This window comes from Tachypleus tridentatus, chromosome 1 (genome assembly GCF_004210375.1).
Source record: "Tachypleus tridentatus isolate NWPU-2018 chromosome 1, ASM421037v1, whole genome shotgun sequence".
NCBI lineage: Eukaryota > Metazoa > Arthropoda > Merostomata > Xiphosura > Limulidae > Tachypleus > Tachypleus tridentatus.
The window spans coordinates 657,367-678,196 of record NC_134825.1 but is presented as its reverse complement, the minus strand read 5'-3'; the positions used below and the strand labels follow the sequence as shown (position 1 = coordinate 678,196).

At 31.5% G+C, this 20,830-nt stretch overlaps 1 protein-coding gene across 1 annotated transcript; it reads left to right on the top strand.

Annotated features, from left to right (window-relative positions):
- Positions 1-475: 475 nt before the first annotated feature.
- LOC143227070 (natterin-4-like) lies at positions 476-4,084 on the top strand. Its single transcript, XM_076458625.1, has 3 exons — positions 476-624; positions 857-1,068; positions 3,682-4,084. Exons 1-3 carry the CDS (start codon positions 609-611, stop codon positions 3,931-3,933), a joined length of 480 nt encoding a protein of 159 aa, XP_076314740.1. The 5' UTR covers positions 476-608; the 3' UTR covers positions 3,934-4,084.
- Positions 4,085-20,830: the final 16,746 nt, after the last annotated feature.

The following is a 20,830-nucleotide window of genomic DNA, read 5'->3' as shown; positions in this document are numbered from 1 at the left end:
TTTTACACAACTTTACAGGTTGTTTTACACACGTTCATGTTACTCTACATTAAAACTTTCTAATTACTTGTCCATTTTTACACAACGTTACAGGTTGTTTTACGCGCATTCATATTACTCTATATCAAAACTTTGTAATTACTTGTCCATTTTTACACAACTTTACACGTTGTTTTACACACGTTCATATTACTGTATATTAAAACTTTGTAATTACTTGTCCATTTTTACACAACTTTACACGTTGTTTTACACACGTTCATATTACTGTATATCAAAACTTTGTAATTACTTGCAGTTGGTACTTATTTAGATTTATCCTAACACTGTATTCCATACCTTACCCTTACATGCTCAGTATTCCATACATTACCCTCACATGCTCAATATGTACAGATACTGATAAGGTTGTATGCTGGATCTACAGATAACTTGAAAAGGTCGACATTCTTGAACTTTGGAGTCTGTTCATTCTCAACTACAGATAAAGATAAGAAACACATTAATTATTACATAAGACGAGTAGTGGAGCGTTTGTTAAACATTTGGTATCACCACCTCTCTCTCACAAGTCTTTTCAGAGAGTTCAGCCCACGCTACATATCGACATGGCTCAATGTGGGGGTAAGTATTTCATTCTACCTGATTATTTTGAAATTTAACTTTTAGCTGTAATTCAAAACATACTGTATAATACAAGAACTTTGATGCTCATCACTAGATACCACAGAAATGTTAATTATATATCAGAAATGTAAGCAAATAATGACTACTTGGTAAAGCTGAAATTTTACAGATCTCAGTGACTAGATATTCCTAACATGGACTACAGGATAACGTGTTTGTGTTTCTACAGCTCTTCATTATAAGACTGTCGCTGAATGGATGGATGGTCAAGCAGGACATGTGCCATATGGAGCAGTGCAAGGTGGAGAGGATTCGGGTGAACCAATTTATGTTGGAAGGGCAAACCATGAGGGTGATGTTGTTCCGGGCAAACTTCATCCTTCTCATGGATGCGTCTATGTACCATGGGGAGGGGAAGAACACAGTCATACAGATTATCAGGTAACTTATAAACATAGTCATACTGATCACCAGGTAACTTATAAACATAGTCATACTGATCACCAGGTAACTTATAAACATAATCATACTGATCACCAGGTAATTTATAAACATAGCCATACTGAATATCAGGTAATTTATAAACATAGTCATACTGATCACCAGGTAATTTATAAACATAGTCATACTGATCACCAGGTAATTTATAAACATATTCATACTGATCACCAGGTAATTTATAAACATATTCATACTGATCACCAGGTAATTTATAAACATAGTCATACTGATCACCAGGTAATTTATAAACATAGCCATACTGAATATCAGGTAATTTATAAACATATTCATACTGATCACCACATAATTTATAAACATAGTCATACTGATCACCAGGTAATTTATAAACATATTCATACTGATCACCAGGTAATTTATAAACATAGTCATACTGATCACCAGGTAACTTATAAACATAGCCATACTGAATATCAGGTAATTTATAAATATAGTAATACTGAATATCAGGTAATTTATAAATATAGTAATACTGAATACCAGAAAATTTATAAACACAGTCACACCAAATACAAGGTAATCTATAAACATAGTAATAGCATATACTAGGCAACTTATAAACATAGTCATAATGAATACCAAGTAATTTATAAACATAGTCATAATGAATACCAAGTAATTTATAAACATAGTCATAACATATACCAGGTAATATATAAACAGAGTCTTATTGGACACCAAGTAACTTATAAACATAATATACTGAATACCAAGTAACTTATAAACATAATATACTGAATACCAAGTAACTTATAAACATAGTCATATCAAATACCAAGTAACTTATAAACATGGCCATAACAAATACCAAGTAACTTATAAACATGGCCATAACAAATACCGAGTAACTTATAAACATAGTCATATCAAATACCAAGTAACTTATAAACATGGCCATAACAAATACCAAGTAACTTATAAACATGGCCATAACAAATACCAAGTAACTTATAAACATAGTCATATCGAACACGAGGTAACATATATACATAGTCATACTGAATACCAGTTAATTTATAAACATAGTCATACCTTATACCAAGTAATTTAAAAACATAGTGAGACTGAATACCAAGAGGAGTCTTGTATTAACTACTCTACTAAGCAGGATAAACTATGTACTGACTTGTCTTGTAAACAGAATAAACTCTGTATTAACCACGACAACTGTGTATTAAATTATTTAGTAAACGGAATGAACTATGTACTGACTTGTCTTGTAAACAGAATAAACTCTGTATTAACCACGACAACTGTGTATTAAATTATTTAGTAAACAGAATGAACAATGTACTGACTTATCTAGTAAACAGAACAAACTCTGTATTAACTACTATACAAGGCAGGATAAACTATCTATTAGTTTCTTTTTATGATGGTTGTTTTAATCTAACCTAACATGGTTACACCTTCAACTGACTGCGGAATGGGCGGCTACTGCCTTTTAGAGAAACACTGGTTTGAATATATTGGTGACTAAACAATCTAATTATTCAAATCAATTATATACTAACACTTCTCGAATGTCTTCCGCCTATCATTTTCATGTACACCCAGTTTTTGTGAATATTTATTTTCATAAGCTTTTCTGAGAACCACAGGTTTTTCATACTTATCTGTTAGTCTTCCTATCCATATTATCTTATCACCTATTTTATTTTTGACAGTTAAGTAGATAAATCAAAGCTACTTGACACACTTTGCATCTGAACTATGTTAGCCAGATACAAAACGCCTTTTTTACTACAGAGAAATTCTTGTGAAATAAGTTTTTGTAACGTTTCGGTTTCCCAGAGTGTTTGTAAACTAGTGGAATACACTAGTCTGTATCTTATATCACGACATACTGAGAATATTAATTCCAAATACTGACATTACTGACATTCCTATCGTATTAATATTAAATCGTGCAGTCGTTGTGCAGATCAACTGTGCTGTCATTTTGATCACCAATACATTTCACTGAAGGGAAGATTTGTATTAGAAGAGATAGTTTGTCCCAAAGACAGATATCCAACAACACCAATGTTGTTACCAGCAAAAGATTAGAGTGCTCAATGTTCTGAGGCGAACAAGCTCTCCCATCACAGCAACCTGAAAATAACAACAACAAAGACACTGAAAGAAAAACCAAGTTAACTTGAGGCAAACACCTAATCCACAGCTACGAATATGAATCTTCCGAATCAATAATAAATTGTGATAAAACCTTTCCTTGTATTTTTAACTCAAAAGTTTTTATTCATACCTTTAACCAGTTTGATGGCTGAGTCACTAGACATCTAGTCCAGGAAGTCTCTTGAGGCAGCTACAAGGACTTACGTTTTGTCAGTTAACTTCTACTTGCAATGAATAGTCTGTGTTAAGTGTGTTACATTACTTATAGACTACTGAACACGTGTTAAATTAAGATACACTTTCCTTAACAACGTTACATAACTATTGTGAAACGCTCTGTTGTCCTTGTAAGTTACGTTAAGAGTTAATAAAGCTACTTAACTAAGAATAAACTGAGATTTTTACTCTCATGTGCAGGTTCTAGTTAATCTACACGGAACCAGATTGGATTGGATTCGCTCTTCTGGGAGTGAGATCCCCACGGGAGCTGTTCAAGGGGGAATCACCGCTGATGGAGAGATATTATACATAGGGCGTACATGGCACGAGGGAGCTATAACGATTGGTAAAGTTCATCCCAGCCACGGTGTTCTTTACATCGCATACGGAGGTCAAGAACATGCTTATCAGGATTATGAAATCTTGGTCGTAAAATCAGTCAATTTTTAAAGAAAAATAAGATTTGTTTTTACAGTGAAGAATGATCAATTTCTTACATCTGTGGATCGTAATCTGATAATCTCTTAGGATCGTAACCCTTCATAATGGAAAAATAATTGTTTATTAAGTAAGAGATAATAAAGTTCTATATAAAGCTGTATGTTTCTTTACAAAGCACGTACATTATAATATTACGATGATAATTAAATCCAAGCAAAACGTAACATGTCTCAAGGAACTCTAGATTAGATTGGATATATAAAACACACGTTTACAACATGAACTCTAGGTTAGACTTGACATGTTAACACACGTATCTTAAAGGAAATGCTTGTATAAAAAACAAACCTATTACATGAACTCTACAACACCGGGTATATAAAACACACGTATTCTTTTTACGTGAACTTTCAATACATAGAACTAAGGTTTTCAGACGACTTTAAGGAAGTAGAAAACACACATCAACCACATTAAGACTCAGTATATAACACACAGTTTCCAATGGTTACTTTACATACGTACGAAACACGCGTCTGGAATAAGAGTTGTTATACATATAAACAATACAACACACGTCTCAAACACGAATTAATAATATATAAACCAAAAATATTCCTCATACCTGTACCTGTATAAAAAATCATCTACCGTATAAACTTTCCATATATAAGTCTTCTACATGAACTTCGGATATATAAAACAACTTATCTTACATGAACATTAGATAAATATATAACAAATGTCTCTTTTATGAATTGTACATACATATATATGACAAATGTTTTTACATGAACTGCAGATACTTATATAACAAACGTCTCTTACATAAACTGCAGATATATTTACAAATCAAACGTCTCTTACATGAACTGTAGGCATATATAAAACAAACGTCTCTTACATGAGCTCTATATATATATAACAAGTCTGTTAAAGAACTGTAGATATATATAACAAATGTCTCTACATAAAGTGTAGATATATATATGACAAATGTATTCGACACGAACTGTAGACATATATATAAATCTATCTCACTTGAACTGTGGATATATACACAAAACAAATGCCTCTAAGTGAACTGTGGTTATATATGTAATAAATGTCTCTTACATCAACTGTAGATACGTATATATAACAAATATCTCTTACATTAGATGTAGATATGTACATATAACAAATATCACCTACATGAACTGTAGATGTATATACAACAAATGTATCATCTTACTTGATCTATATATTTAAAACACATGTCTCTTACATGACGTGTATATATATATATCTAAAACAAATGTCTCTTACATGACATGTATATATATATATCTAAAACAAATGTCTCTTACATGACATGTATATATATATATCTAAAACAAATGTCTCCAACATGAGCGGTAGACATATATATAAGAAATGTCTCTTACAAAAACTGTAGATACATATATATGACAAATGTCTCTTACGCAAACTGGAAATATACATAACAAATTTCTGTTACACGAATCGTAGATAAATATACAACAACCTTCTCTTACATGAACTGTAGGTATATAAAATCAAACGTCTCTTACGTGAACCCTAGATATAAATAAAACAAACGTATGTTACATGAACAGCAGATATATATATAACAAATCTTACAAGAACTGTAGATGTATATATATATAAGAAAAGTCTCGTACATGAACAGTACACATATATAACAAATGTCTGTTATATGAACTGTAGATATATACAACAAAAGTCTCCACATTTACTGTAGATACAACAAAAGTCTCCATATTTACTGTAGATATAACAAATGTCTCTTACATGAACTGCAGACATATATATATAAGACAAACGTCTCTCACATGAACTGTAGGCATATATATCACAGAAATGTCTCTTATATGAACAGTAAATAGGTATGTAATAAATGTCTTTTATGAACTGTAGATATATATGTAACAAATGTCTCTTACATGAACTGTAGATATATATAAAACAAATGTCTCTTTTATGAACTGTAGATATATATAAAACAAATGTCTCATACATGAAACGTAGATATATAAGAAATTACTCTTACATGAACTGTAAACATATGAATATAACAAACGTATCTTACATGAACTATAGATAAATATGTATAACAAATCTTAGTGACAGATGATGTACATATATATAAGTAATTTCTCGTACATAAACAGTGTATATATATATAACTGTCTCTTATATGAACTATATATATATATATATAAAACAAACGTCTCTTACATACACTGCAGATATATATACAAAACAAATGTCACTTATAGGAACTGTAGATATATATATATACATATATATATCAAATGTCGATACATAAACTGCTGATATAACAAATGCCTCTAACATTAACGTAAGATATACACATAATAAACCTTTTACTTCAACTGTAGAAACATATATATAACACATGCCACTTACATGAACTGTCGATATATATAAAACAAACATCTCATACATAAAACGTAGATATGTAATAAATCTCTCTTACATGAATTGTAAATATATATATAAGAAATGTGTCTTACTTGAACTATATTATATACATATATATAGCAAATTCCGTTCCAAGAACTGCAGGTATATATATAAAAATATCTTTACGTGAACTGTAAATATAACAAATGTATCTTACATGAACTGAAGATACACTGCAGGCCAAAATCTTAAGGCCAATGAACATAAAGAAAAAAATATGCTTTTTGCGTTGTAAGACTCAACCACTTATTTGAATAGAGCTGTGAAAGATGAAAATAAGAAAAGGGAAAATAAAAATAAAAACTTTTTTAGCATTTAATAGGGAAAATGTGAATCCTATGAAATTACCCTAAATACTAACTGGTCAAAAGCTTAAGACCATACCAAAAAGAAGTCCTAAACAGGGTAGGAAATGCCCAACAAGAGGTTTCAGTAGTGAGTTCCACGGCTGTCATTGCGAATAACATCAAACATTCGCTTTGGTCTGGTCGATATAAGCGTTTGCAGAAGGCTGGCTGGAATGTTATTTCAAGTGGTGAAGATGGCTTCACGAATATCATGCACTGTTTGAAATCGACGTCCATTTCTATAGACTTCCCAAACATTTTCAATGGGTTTCAGTTCGGGCAAACACGCTGGATGGTCCAAAAGAATCACGTTATTCGCCATGAAACAGTCCTTTGTTCTGCGGGCATTGTGGATTGCAGCGTTGTCCTGCTAAAAGATCTAATCATTTCCACACAAGCGAGGGCCTTCAGTCAATAAGGATGCTCTTTCCAACATGTCAATGTAGCCAGCTGCTGTTTGACGCCCCTTTATAACCTGATACTCCATTGTTCCATGGAAGGAGAAATCAACCCAGATTATGATGAACCTCCTTCACTGTATCGTGTAAAAAATATCTCTGGTGGGATATCCTTGTCGTGTCAGTAACGTTGGAAGCCATCTGGACCATCCAAGTTAAATTTTTTCTCATCATGGAACAAAACCTTCTTCCACTCTTCTACGTCCCGTGTTTGGTGCTTCTCAGCAAAGTTTAACCGAGCTGTTTCGTGGTGTGGTAGGAGGCGTGACCTTTGAAGACGTTTACAGTTTTTAAAGCCTTTCTCTCGTAGATGCCGTCTTATTGTTGTTGAGCTGCATTCTGCGTCCGTAAGGGCCTTAATCTGGTTTTACGATCGTCGAATCCTCCTGCTCAACGCCGGTGAAATTTTCTTGGGCCGACCACTTGAAATTCTTGTTCTGTATCCGTCAGGGTCTTTTAAGAATTTACAACAGCAGTTTTACTCTGCTCAGTCTCACTAGTGATGGTACGTTGATAGAGACTTTGCTTTTGCAGCTCGACAATTCTGCCACGTTCAGACTCTGTCAACTTTTTAGCCCTTGCCATGTTGTTACCCAATGTAACACAGGAGATGTCAGTGGGAGATGTTGACAACACTAATGCTTGAACACAAATTACTAAATTTCGTTACGTGTTTACCGATTAACGCTTCGTTTCTGTATGGTTTCAAGCTTTTGACCAGCTAGTATTTAGACTAATTTCACAGTATTCACATTTTCCCTATTAAATGCTAGAAACTTTTTTAATTTTTTCCCCATTTCTTATTTTCATCTATCGAGGCTCTACTCAAATTAGTGGTTGAGTCTAACAACGCAAAAAGCATATTTTTTCTTTATGTTCATTGGCCTAAGATTTTGGCCAGCGGTGTATATATAATAAATGTCGTACGTCAACTGTAGGTATATATCACAAATGTCTCTTACATGAACTGTAATATATATGTATAAGAAATGACTCTTACCTGAAGTGTAGGCATATATATAAGAGAATCGTCTCTTACATGAACTGTAGATATATATATATCACAAATGTCCCTCACAAGAACTGTTATATATATATAACAAACGACACTTACATAAATTGTAGATATATAACAAATGTACCTACATGAACAGTAGATATAACAAATGTGTCTTATGTGAACATGAGCTGTAGATATATATATAATAATGACTTATAAGAACTGTAGACACATATATGACAAATGTCTAATACTTGAACTGCAGATATATATATCACAAATGTTTCTTATATGAACTGTAGATATATAACAAATGTCTCTTGCATGAAATGTAGATATATATATATATATATGGCATGTCTCTCACATGAAATGTAGATATATATATATATATATGGCATGTCTCTCACATGAACTGTAGATATATATAAAAATTTCTACATGAACTGTAGACATATATATAAGACAAATGTCTCTTACATGAATAGTAGACATATATATAAGAGAAACGTCTATTCCATGAGCTGTAGATATATGTATGTGACAGTATATATATATATATATATATAAATCACTCTTACATGAACTGTAAATATATTTATATACAACAAATATAACTGACTTGAACACTCTCTATATATATCTAACAAATGTCCCTTTCAAAAACGGAAGATATACATATGACAAACGTCTCTTACATGAACTATAGATATATATATATGACAAATGTCTTTACATGAACTGTAGATATAACAAATGCATATATATGTAACAAATGTCCCCTTCAGAAACGGAAGATATATACATGACAAATGTCTCTAACATGAACCGTAGGTATATATATATATGTAAAACAAATGTCTCTACATGAACTGTAGATATAACAAATGTCATTTACATGAACTGTATATAAGCGAAACGTCCCCTACATCAACTGTAGATAATTTTATATATATTACAAATAACTCTCACATGAATTGTAAATATATATATAACAAATAATCCGTAATGACGAGAAAACCCACTTGTAGATAAAATTATATATGTAAAAACGGCTGGTATGGATTGAATCTTTTTTTTATGTAGAAGAGCGAACAACGTTTCGACCTTCTTCGGTCATCGTCAGGTTCACAAAGAAAAAAAAGAGGTAAGTGACCACTATTGACCACATGTTTGAAGGCGGATGTGTAATTGAGTGTAGGAATGTAGAGGGCGTGCTTAGATGTTGGATATATTTATTAATATAGGTATAAATGTGTTTCTTTGTATTGGTTTATTTTGGGCTTGAGTTGTTGTATAAGATAGCCTTAGAACTCTATAACCGAGACCCTAACCCATCAATAGACATTCCTAGCAATCAGTTAGCAACCTTCATAGAATTCACCATGATGAAGACAAACTTCATGTTCAACAACCACAACTATACACAAACAAATGGCTTAAGTATGGACAACCCAGTATCACCAGTTCTAGCCAATATTTTTATGACACAAGTTGAAACACAAGCAGTTAACACAGCATTACATCCACCACTATACTGGTACAGATATATAGATGACACAATTGCACGATTCACATCTACAGAGCGCAAACTTAATTTTTTCAATCACATTAACTCTATACATCCCAACATCAACTTCACATGTGAAGAGGAAGAAAGCAATCAAATATCATTTCTTAACCTCAAAATTACAAGAACCGACACACAATTTAAAACAGAAATCCACCGAAAAATCACCCATACTAAACTATACATTCCTTGGGACTCAGCACATGAAACAAAACAATTAGACAAAATAAAACAATACTTCCTCAACAGCAATAAGTTTCCTCCACAAACCGTAGAAAACATTATACGCACATACCTAGACAGAAAACAAAATCAACCAACAAAAGTAAATATATCTCACGAATCAAAAAATCACGAAACCATATACTGCTGTATATCATATATTTCCGACATCAGCAGACAAATAACCAACATTTGGCAAAAACTCTAGTAACAAAATATGATATTCCAGTTAATACCAAATTTATTCAAAAACCAGACACAAAACTGAGGTCTATACTATGTAAAAACTACACTGACAAACACCACACCAACGTTATTTATAAAATACAATGTGATAACTACACGACTTCTATATTGGAGAAGCAAGTAGAAAAATGGAAACCAGATTCAAAGAACATAAAAGTCACCTTCACACGTTTTCGAACACTGCAAGGCAAATAAACACAACATAACCATAGAAAACACTCAAATACTAAATAAAGAAACAAACATAAACAAACGCAAAATTAAAGCCTTACTTATACAACAACTCAAGCCCAAAATAAACCAATATAAAGGAACATCTTTATACCTATATTAACAAATATAATTAAACATCAAGCACGTCCTCTACATTCCTACACTCAGTTACTCAACCCCCTTCAAACATGTGGTCAATAATGGCCACTTACCTCTTTTTTTCTTTGTGAACCTGACGATGACCGAAGACGTTGTTGGCTTTTCTACACAGTGCTTTTTTTATCCACACCAGCCATTTTTACATATATAACAAATGTTTTTACATGAACTGTGTATATGTATATATAACAAATGTCTCTTAAATGAACTGTAGATCTACATATACATATAACAAATTTATCTTACATGAACTGTAGATACATAATAACAACGTTTCTTACATGAACTGTAGATATATATTAAAAACGTTTCTTACATGAACTGTAGATATATATTAAAAACGTCTCTTGCATGAAATCTAGATACATATACAACAAATGTCTTTAACATGAATTATAGATATATATAACAAATGTCTCTTACACGAACAGTAGATATATATATAAATGTATCTTACTTAAACTGTATAAATATGTATATAACAAATGTATCTCATATGAGCTGTATATATATATATATATATATAAGAAGTGTCTCAAATGAACAGTAGGTATATATATATATATATATATATACAGTTCATATGAGATACATTTGTTATATATATATTTATACAGTTTAAGTAAGATATAACAAACATCTCTTACATGAACTGTAGATATAACAAATGCCTGTTACATGAACTGTAGATATATATATATATGACAAATGTCTCTTACATGAACTGCAGATGTAACAAATCTCAACTGTAGATATATAAGAGAAACGTCTCTTACATGAACTCTAGATAGATAAATATAAGAAATGTATCATACTTGAACTGTGGATATAAATGTTTTATATGATCTGTGCACATATATATAACAAATGCATTTCACTTGAACTGTATATATATATATAGAAAACAAACGTCTCTTACATAACATGTACATATATATAAGAAATGTCTCTTACATGAGCTGAAGATATATATAACGAATGTCTCTCATATGAACTGCAGATACATATATAACAAATGTTTATTACATAAACTTTACATATATATAACGAATGTATCTTACATGAACTGTAATATATATATATAAAATGCCTCTTACACGAGCTATAGATATACATATGACGAATGTCTCTTACATGAACTGTAGATTTACATATAACAAATGTATCTTACATGAACCATAAATATAATTATAACAAAAGTATCTTACATCAAGTGTAGATATTCAGGAAACAAATTATTTTACATGAACTGTAGATATATAAAACAAACGTCTTTTCCATCAACTGTAGATGTATATAGGAGAAATGTCAATTGCATGAAATGCAGATATATATGTAACAGAAGTATCAACATGAAGCGCAGATATAACAAATGTCTCTTAGGTAAGCTGTAGATATATATAACACGTCTCTCAGATGAACAGTATATACATTTATAACAAATGCCTCTTACATGAACTGCAGATATATATATAACAAATGTCTCTTACGTGAACTGTAGATATGTTTATGACAAATAGCTCCACATGAACTGTAAATATATACATAACAAATGTGTCTCACCTGAACAGCAGATACATATATATATGATAAACGTCTCTTACATGATCTGTAGATATATAACTAATGTTCCTTATATGAACTGTAGATATAATAAATCTTACTTGAACTGTAGATGTATATATAAGAGAAATGTTTCTTACATGAACTGTAGATATATACATAACAAATGTGTCTATCTTAACTGTAGATAAAACAAATGTCTCTTACATGACCTGTAGTTGTAACAAATTTCTCTTACATTAACTGTAGGCATATATATATATATATAACAAATGTCTCTTACGTTAACAGTAGATATATAAAACAAATGTCTCTTACGTTAACAGTAGATATATAAAACAAATGTCTCTTATGTGAACTGTACACATATAAAAAACAAACGTCTGTTACATGAACTATAGATATATACATAAAACAAATGTCTCTACGTGAACTGTAGACATATACATAACAAATCTCTCTTACATGAGCTGTATATAATTATATAACAAATGTCTCTTACATGAGCTGTATATATATAACAAATGTCTCTTATGTGAACTGTACACATATAAAAAACAAACGTCTGTTACATGAACTATAGATATATACATAAAACAAATGTCTCTACGTGAACTGTAGACATATACATAACAAATCTCTCTTACATGAGCTGTATATAATTATATAACAAATGTCTCTTACATGAGCTGTATATATATATAACAAATGTCTTCACGTGAACTGTAGACATATACATAACAAATGTCTTCACGTGAACTGTAGACATATACATAACAAATCTCTCTTACATGAGCTGTATATATATATAACAAATGTCTCTTACATGAGCTGTATATATATATAACAAATGTCTCTTATGTGAACTGTACACATATAAAAAACAAACGTCTGTTACATGAACTATAGATATATACATAAAACAAATGTCTCTACGTGAACTGTAGACATATACATAACAAATCTCTCTTACATGAGCTGTATATATATATAACAAATGTCTTCACGTGAACTGTAGACATATACATAACAAATGTCTTCACGTGAACTGTAGACATATACATAACAAATCTCTCTTACATGAGCTGTATATAATTATATAACAAATGTCTCTTACATGAGCTGTATATATATATATAACAAATGTCTTCACGTGAACTGTAGACATATACATAACAAATCTCTCTTACATGAGCTGTATGTATATATATAACAAATGTCTCTACGTGAACTGTAGACATATACATAACAAATCTCTCTTACATGAGCTGTATATAATTATATAACAAATGTCTCTTACATGAGCTGTATATATATATAACAAATGTCTTCACGTGAACTGTAGACATATACATAACAAATTTCTCTTACATGAGCTGTATGTATATATATAACAAATGTCTCTACCTGAACTGTAGACATATACATAACAAATCTCTCTTACATGAGCTGTATATGATTATATAACAAATGTCTCTTACATGAGCTGTATATATATATAACAAATGTCTTCACGTGAACTGTAGACATATACATAACAAATCTCTCTTACATGAGCTGTATGTATATATATAACAAATGTCTCTTACATGAATTTAGATACATATATATGACAGTTTTTCTTACATAAAATGTAGATTTATAAAAATCAAACATCTCTCACATGAAATATATATATATATATATTTATCTAAAAGAAATATCCCTTGAATGAATTGTAGATATATATGTAACAAATATCTCTTACGTGAACTGTGTACATATATAACAAATGTATTTTACGTGAAATATAGATTACTGAGTACAAAAAACATAGTCTCGTAAATGTATTCTACATTACTGCATATATAAAATGAGCGTCTTTTATATTAAATTTAGATTGGACCTGTACAAAATCTGTCACATGAACTTTAGATTGGACTGTGTATAAAAACTGTCACATGAACTTTAGATTGGACCGTGTATAAAAAACATTCACATGAACTTTAGATTGGACCGTATATAAAAACATTTACATGAACACTAGAGAAGACTGGAAATATAAATCACATGTCTCTCGCAATAACTCTAGGCTACTAGATATATAAACACACATCCTTTACATGAACCCCAGACTGGATGTATGAAACACAAATATCTTACATAAACTTTAGATATATAAACACACTCACTTTTATGAACTCTATATCGGATGTATGAAACACAAATATTTTACATAAACTTTAGATATATAAACACACAACCTTTATATGAACCCTAGACTGGATGTATGAAACACAAATATCTTACATAAACTTTAGATATATAAACACACATCCTTTATATGAACCCTAGACTGGATGTATGAAACACAAATATCTTACATAAACTCTAGATATATAAACACACTCACTTATATGAACTCTAGACTGGATGTATGAAACACAAATCTCTTACATAAACTTTAGCTATATAAACACACATCCTTTATATGAACCCTAGACTGGATGTATGAAACACAAATCTCTTGCATAAACTCCAGATTATACAACATATATGCAAGACACGTTTGTCACATAAACTGTACATTAGACAGGATATATGAAACGTACGTCTCTTATATAAACTCCAAATTATACTCTATGTATAAAACACATATTTCTTGCATTAACTCTAGAATAGACTGGATATATATATATATATATCTCCTTCATCAACTCTATATTAGACTGGGTATACAAAACATACGTTTCTTATATAAACTCTAGATTAGATTAGATATATACATGCACTCAGGGTTAGCCACCCCCAGTGGCTCAGCGGTATGTCTGCGGATTTACAACGCTAAAAATCGGGTTTCTATACCCGTGGTAGGCAGAGCACAGATAGCCCATTGTGTACCTTTGTGAGTAATTGAAAACAACTCAGGGTTAGATTGGATATATGAAAAACAGACATCCCTAACGTGAAAAATGAATATATAGAGCATACATTTTCATGCCAAGTTAAGAAAATGTAGAGCACGTCTACCACTTTAAGACTTTGTATATAATATTCAGTCTCCTATAATTAGTCTATGTATGTATGAAACAAACGCTTATTACAAGTGTTATCAATATAAATATATATTACATGACTCCCACATAAATTGAGCTATGGATAGATAAAAGCAAATTCTATCACATAAACTGTAGGGAAATAAAAAAAAAGGTTTACCACATGAGTTGTGGATATATAAAACAAACATCTACCACATTAGGTGTGGATATATAAAACAAACATCTACCACATTAGGTGTGAATATATAAAACAAACATCTACCACATTAGGTGTGGATATATAAAACAAACATCTACCACATTAGGTGTGAATATATAAAACAAACATCTACCACATTAGGTGTGGATATATAAAACAAACATCTACCACATTAGGTGTGGATATATAAAACAAACAACCACCACATTAGGTGTGGATATATAAAACAAACATCTACCACATTAGGTGTGAATATATAAAACAAACATCTACCACATTAGGTGTGGACATATAAAACAAACATCTACCACATTAGGTGTGGATATATAAAACAAACATCTACCACATCAGGTGTGGATATATAAAACAAACATCTACCACATTAGGTGTGGATATATAAAACAAACATCTACCACATTAGGTGTGAATATATAAAACAAACATCTACCACATTAGATGTGGATATATAAAACAAACATCTATCACATTAGGTGTGGATATATAAAACAAACATCTACCACATTAAGTGTGGATATCTAAAACAAACATCTACCACATTAGGTGTGAATATATAAAACAAACATCTACCACATTAGGTGTGAATATATAAAACAAACATCTACCACATTAGGTGTGGATATATAAAACAAACATCTACCACATTAGGTGTGGATATATAAAACAAACATCCACCACATTAGGTGTGGATATCTAAAACAAACATCCACCACATTAGGTGTGGATATATAAAACAAACATCTACCACATTAGGTGTGAATATATAAAACAAACATCTACCACATTAGGTGTGGATATCTAAAACAAACATCCACCACATTAGGTGTGGATATCTAAAACAAACATCTACCACATTAGGTGTGGATATCTAAAACAAACATCTACCACATTAGGTGTGGATATCTAAAACAAACATCTACCACATTAGGTGTGGATATATAAAACAAACATCTACCACATTAGGTGTGGATATATAAAACAAACATCTACCACATTAGGTGTGAATATATAAAACAAACATCTACCACATTAGGTGTGGATATCTAAAACAAACATCTACCACATTAGGTGTGAATATATAAAACAAACATCTACCACATTAGGTGTGGATATCTAAAACAAACATCCACCACATTAGGTGTGGATATATAAAACAAACATCTACCACATTAGGTGTGAATATATAAAACAAACATCTACCACATTAGGTGTGGATATATAAAACAAACATCTACCACATCAGGTGTGAATATATAAAACAAACATCTACCACATTAGGTGTGGATATATAAAACAAACATCTACCACATTAGGTGTGGATATATAAAACAAACAACCACCACATTAGGTGTGGATATATAAAACAAACATCTACCACATTAGATGTGAATATATAAAACAAACATCTACCACATTAGGTGTGGACATATAAAACAAACATCTACCACATTAGGTGTGGATATATAAAACAAACATCTACCACATCAGGTGTGGATATATAAAACAAACATCTACCACATTAGGTGTGGATATATAAAACAAACATCTACCACATTAGGTGTGAATATATAAAACAAACATCTACCACATTAGATGTGGATATATAAAACAAACATCTATCACATTAGGTGTGGATATATAAAACAAACATCTACCACATTAGGTGTGGATATATAAAACAAACATCTACCACATTAGGTGTGAATATATAAAACAAACATCTACCACATTAGATGTGGATATATAAAACAAACATCTACCACATTAGGTGTGGATATCTAAAACAAACATCCACCACATTAGGTGTGGATATATAAAACAAACATCTACCACATCAGGTGTGAATATATAAAACAAACATCTACCACATTAGGTGTGGATATATAAAACAAACATATACCACATTAGGTGTGGATATATAAAACAAACAACCACCACATTAGGTGTGGATATATAAAACAAACATCTACCACATTAGGTGTGAATATATAAAACAAACATCTACCACATTAGGTGTGGACATATAAAACAAACATCTACCACATTAGGTGTGGATATATAAAACAAACATCTACCACATCAGGTGTGGATATATAAAACAAACATCTACCACATTAGGTGTGAATATATAAAACAAACATCTACCACATTAGATGTGGATAAAAAAACAATAATCTATCACATTAGGTGTGGATATATAAAACAAACATCTACCACATTAAGTGTGGATATATAAAACAAACATCTACCACATTAGGTGTGAATATATAAAACAAACATCTACCACATTAGGTGTGGATATCTAAAACAAACATCTACCACATTAGGTGTGGATATCTAAAACAAACATCTACCACATTAGGTGTGGATATATAAAACAAACATCTACCACATTAGGTGTGGATATATAAAACAAACATCTACCACATCAGGTGTGAATATATAAAACAAACATCTACCACATTAGGTGTGGATATATAAAACAAACATCTACCACATTAGGTGTGGATATCTAAAACAAACATCTATCACATTAGGTGTGGATATATAAAGTAAGAATTCCACATGAACTGTTGATATATGAAACACAATGGTCTTTCATATGAACTGCAGATAGATCAACTTTGGATATAAACTGTGGATATATGACACAAATATAAAAACAAAAAATTGCCACAATTCGAATAAATTTCAGCAGCATTGTACTACTGGTGACTAATCCTTAAGTCTAGGGCTAAAAATTGGGTTTCGATACCCACGATGGTCAAAGCACAGGTGTGTAGCTTTGTGATTAAAGGAAAAAGTTACTTTTCAATGGTTACTACCGCTAGTTACGGTGACATTACTGGTACTACATGTTTTATCTTATCATCTATTCATACCAAACCATACAGTGATTACTGAAGGTCAGCGTCTCTAGCTATTAGTTCATTTCATAGCAGCAATTGTAATCGTAATGCTCAATACGATAAAGAAAAAAATTATCTATACAACTGACGCCTTTGCTGTTTTATATATATAAACTGCTTGTTATCCAGGAAACAGGATAACAAATGTTAATATAATGATATGAAGAACAATTACTAGACACATCTTCAGTACTCTTCAGAACAAGCCCATTGTTCCCATGATTTGTGTTTTGTTTGTTTTACAAACAAATAGATTAAAAGCAGTTTGCATATCTACTCACTCCCCCTTCTATAGATACTCTCTTAACTATCAGAGGCAGCACAAAAATTTCTATTGCGCGACTATATCTATTTGGCATCCAAATTCACTACATTACTAACACTAGATTCCAATCACACGAACAAACTGTTCAACTTTCAACCTTTAATAAAAGATTAAAACTATACAGATTATTCAACTTTAATACACGATTAAAACTATACACCGTCTCCAAATTTAATAATGACTAAAACTATACACAGTCTTTAACTTTAATACATGATTAAAACTATAAACCGTCTCCAACTTTAATACACGATGAAAACTATACACCGTCTCCAAATTTAATACATGATTAAAACTATACACCGTCTACAACTTTAATACATGATTAAAATTATTCACTGTCTAAAACTTTAATACATTACTAAAACTATTCAACCTTTCTCCCGTTAGAGGTAAGAAACAAGTTCTAATACAGTATTTAAATAATTTTCTCCCTCGAACTTCAAAGTGAATAAAAGAGTTCATCACTGGGTGACAAAAACTAACAGGTTTCTTACGAGTTCCTACGTTACAGAAACTACTTATTTCTCAAAATTTAGTAGGAGACCAAATATATTCAGCTTCGTAATGTACTAAATCACTAAAACTAGACCTTATGAAACTTTTCTAAATGATTAAAACTATTCAATCAAACTTTACTTTGTGACTACAATCATTCGGGCTCTCAGACTTCACTAAAACACTAAAAAATATTTAACTTCTAAAACTTTACAACACATATATAAAATACTGAACACTGAACAAGTAAAATTCAAATACTCTTGTTAAAGACAGATTCAACTAATGTGTACTACTGTAACTCTTGTTAAAGACAGGAACACAGCACAACTAATGTGTACTACTGTTACTCCTGTTAAAGACAGGAACACAGCACAACTAATGTGTACTACTGTTACTCCTGTTAAAGAGAGGAACACAGCACAACTAATGTGTACTACTGTTACTCCTGTTAAAGACAGGAACACAGCACAACTAATGTGTACTACTGTTACTCCTGTTAAAGAGAGGAACACAGCACAACTAATGTGTACTACTGTTACTCCTGTTAAAGACATAGGAACACAGCACAACTAATGTGTACTACTGTTACTCCTGTTAAAGACATAGGAACACAGCACAACTAATGTGTACTACTGTTACTCCTGTTAAAGACATAGGAACACAGCACAACTAATGTGTACTACTGTTACTCCTGTTAAAGACAGGAACACAGCACAACTAATGTGTACTACTGTTACTCCTGTTAAAGAGAGGAACACAGCACAACTAATGTGTACTACTGTTACTCCTGTTAAACACAGGAACACAGCACAACTAATGTGTACTACTGTTACTCCTGTTAAAGACAGGAACACAGCACAACTAATGTGTACTACTGTTACTCCTGTTAAAGACATAGGAACACAGCACAACTAATGTGTACTACTGTTACTCCTGTTAAAGACATAGGAACACAGCACAACTAATGTGTACTACTGTTACTCCTGTTAAAGACATAGGAACACAGCACAACTAATGTGTACTACTGTTACTCCTGTTAAAGACATAGGAACACAGCACAACTAATGTGTACTACTGTTACTCCTGTTAAAGACATAGGAACACAGCACAACTAATGTGTACTACTGTTACTCCTGTTAAAGACATAGGAACACAGCACAACTAATGTGTACTACTGTTACTCTTGTTAAAGACATAGGAACACAGCACAACTAATGTGTACTACTGTTACTCCTGTTAAAGACATAGGAACACAGCACAACTAATGTGTACTACTGTTACTCCTGTTAAAGACATAGGAACACAGCACAACTAATGTGTACTACTGTTACTCCTGTTAAAGACATAGGAACACAGCACAACTAATGTGTACTACTGTTACTCCTGTTAAAGACATAGGAACACAGCACAACTAATGTGTACTACTGTTACTCCTGTTAAAGACAGGAACACAGCACAACTAATGTGTACTACTGTTACTCCTGTTAAAGACAGAGGAACACAGCACAACTAATGTGTACTACTGTTACTCCTGTTAAAGACAGGAACACAGCACAACTAATGTGTACTACTGTTACTCCTGTTAAAGACATAGGAACACAGCACAACTAATGTGTACTACTGTTAC